The 1,936-nt window shown below is 62.0% G+C and overlaps 1 protein-coding gene across 1 annotated transcript; it reads left to right on the top strand.

Annotated features, from left to right (window-relative positions):
- The first annotated feature begins 234 nt into the window (after positions 1-234).
- LOC119366077 (ethylene-responsive transcription factor ERF008-like) lies at positions 235-1,645 on the top strand. Its single transcript, XM_037631741.1, has one exon. It carries the CDS (start codon positions 452-454, stop codon positions 1,187-1,189), a length of 738 nt encoding a protein of 245 aa, XP_037487638.1. The 5' UTR covers positions 235-451; the 3' UTR covers positions 1,190-1,645.
- Positions 1,646-1,936: the final 291 nt, after the last annotated feature.

The raw sequence follows: 1,936 nt of genomic DNA, 5'->3' as shown, positions 1-1,936 counted from the left end.
AGAATTGTACGTATGCACGTATCGGCTACTGGTCCAATATACGTACGGATATGCATGGGCCTCTGGGTGGGCCTAGCGATTTGGGGTGCCGCTGGCCTGGCTCGGATCGGGTCAGGCTCCCTTCCAAACAGCACAGTAGAGTACACTGCTGCTGCTGCCGCTGCTGCCGTCGATGTCCTCTTCTCTTCTCCCTCCCGAGCGGAGCTAGTTTATGATTATCCCAACCAAACTCTAATCATACCCCCACCCACAAAATTCCAATACAAATACCACCGCCCAGCAAATAGATAGATAGCCCGGACTGGAGGGAGGGAAGAGAGAGAAACCAGCTCCTGCAAACCAAAAGCTACTCCTCCTTTGCGCACGCGGCAGGGAGAGAGCAGCCGAGGCGGCGGCCGGCGGCTAGCCAGCATAGGAGCTTAGGTAGGTGGTAGGCAGCTCAGCTTCGCTCATGCAGCAGGGCGAGTACCGCTCGTCGTCTTCCAGCGAGGGCTCCGCGGGGTCGGCGGCTGCTGCTGCGGCTGCGGCGGCGGCCATGGCGCCTTTGGCGGCCGCGGCCGCGGCGGTGGTGGCCAAGGAGGAGCACAACGTGACCGTGGCCGTGGCGCCGCCCATCCCCATGGCGATGGCGATGCCGCTGCAGCAGCAGCAGCCGCGGAAGCAGTACCGCGGCGTGCGCATGCGCAAGTGGGGCAAGTGGGTGGCGGAGATCCGCGAGCCGCACAAGCGGACGCGCATCTGGCTGGGGTCGTACGCCACGCCCGTCGCCGCCGCGCGCGCCTACGACACGGCCGTCTTCTACCTGCGCGGCAGGTCGGCGCGCCTCAACTTCCCCGACGAGATCTCCGCGCTCGCGCTGTCGTCGCCCGAGGCCGCCGAGGCTGGCGCTGCCGGAGGGGAGATGGCGGGCGAGCTGGGCGACGGCGGCGCGCTGTCGGCCGCGTCGATCCGGAAGAAGGCCATCGAGGTCGGGTCCCGCGTGGACGCGCTCCAGACCGGCATGACCACGATGGTCGCCGCGCCCACGCACCAACGGGAGCGGCAGAGGCTCCACCACCACCACCACGCGGAGCCGCACGGCGAGGAGCTGCACCGCCACGTGAAGCAGCAGCGGACGGCGTGGAACGGGCGCGCCAAGAACCCGGATCTCAACCAGGCGCCGAGCCCGGACACCTCCGACGCCGAGTGAAGCAGCTAAGCAGCAAGAAGAAGCAGCGGCTTCCGGTCATCCACAACCAGTCGACCATGCAGCCAGTCTCCGGAGAGCAGCCAGCGTATGATCAATCATCAGATTCAGCACAACCAACTCAATCCAGTCCGCCGACCCACCTACCGTTCCGCCTGTCTCCCTAGCAAGCTCCGCCGCGTCGGTGAGGGCGCGCGGCGAGGTACCGGTGGTCGGTGGGTCGGTGGCGAGATTTTTCAATACGTTGTTCTGGATAAGAACAAGGGAGGGGAGGGGAGGGGAGGCAGGGGACGCCACAAGTGGCGGTCTTTCCAAATGTCAAAAAAGACAGCTGTAACAGTGAAAAAACAATCGCCACCATCTTCTTTCTTTTCTCCCTCTCTCCCTGGCTGTTATCGAGTAGATAAGCAGCGATTAGCAGTACAACTTGTCTTAATTAATCGCCCAGTTGGCCGACTCGATCGCCCCCTCCGTTGTTAATTGCTGAGTGCATCGCTTCTGGATTTTGATCTCGTATACAATTGAATTGATCCAGTGGTTCGTACGTACGTATCCCGTCGCTGGGCTTAATCCGGCTGTCTGCTGGTGGGAGCAGCAAAGCAAAGCATATCCGCGTTAGGTTAGGCATCGGCAGCCGGCCACCATGCACTCATTAATCAGTTGAGATGAGACTTTTCTCCGTCCATGTCTCTGCTGCATGCGTGTGTCTGGATCTGAATGTGCCGGTGCGATTATGGATGAGGGCGTCGT

The sequence above is a fragment of the Triticum dicoccoides genome, chromosome 2B, assembly GCF_002162155.2.
Source record: "Triticum dicoccoides isolate Atlit2015 ecotype Zavitan chromosome 2B, WEW_v2.0, whole genome shotgun sequence".
NCBI classification, from domain to species: Eukaryota; Viridiplantae; Streptophyta; class Magnoliopsida; order Poales; family Poaceae; genus Triticum; species Triticum dicoccoides.
The sequence above is the reverse complement of the archived record's forward strand: the minus strand, read 5'-3'. Positions and strand labels throughout refer to the sequence as shown.

What these genes read in the sequence shown, in the direction of transcription:
- LOC119366077 (XM_037631741.1), top strand. Translation starts at nt 452, where the DNA reads ATGCAGCAGGGCGAGTACCGCTCGTCGTCTTCCAGCGAGGGCTCCGCG.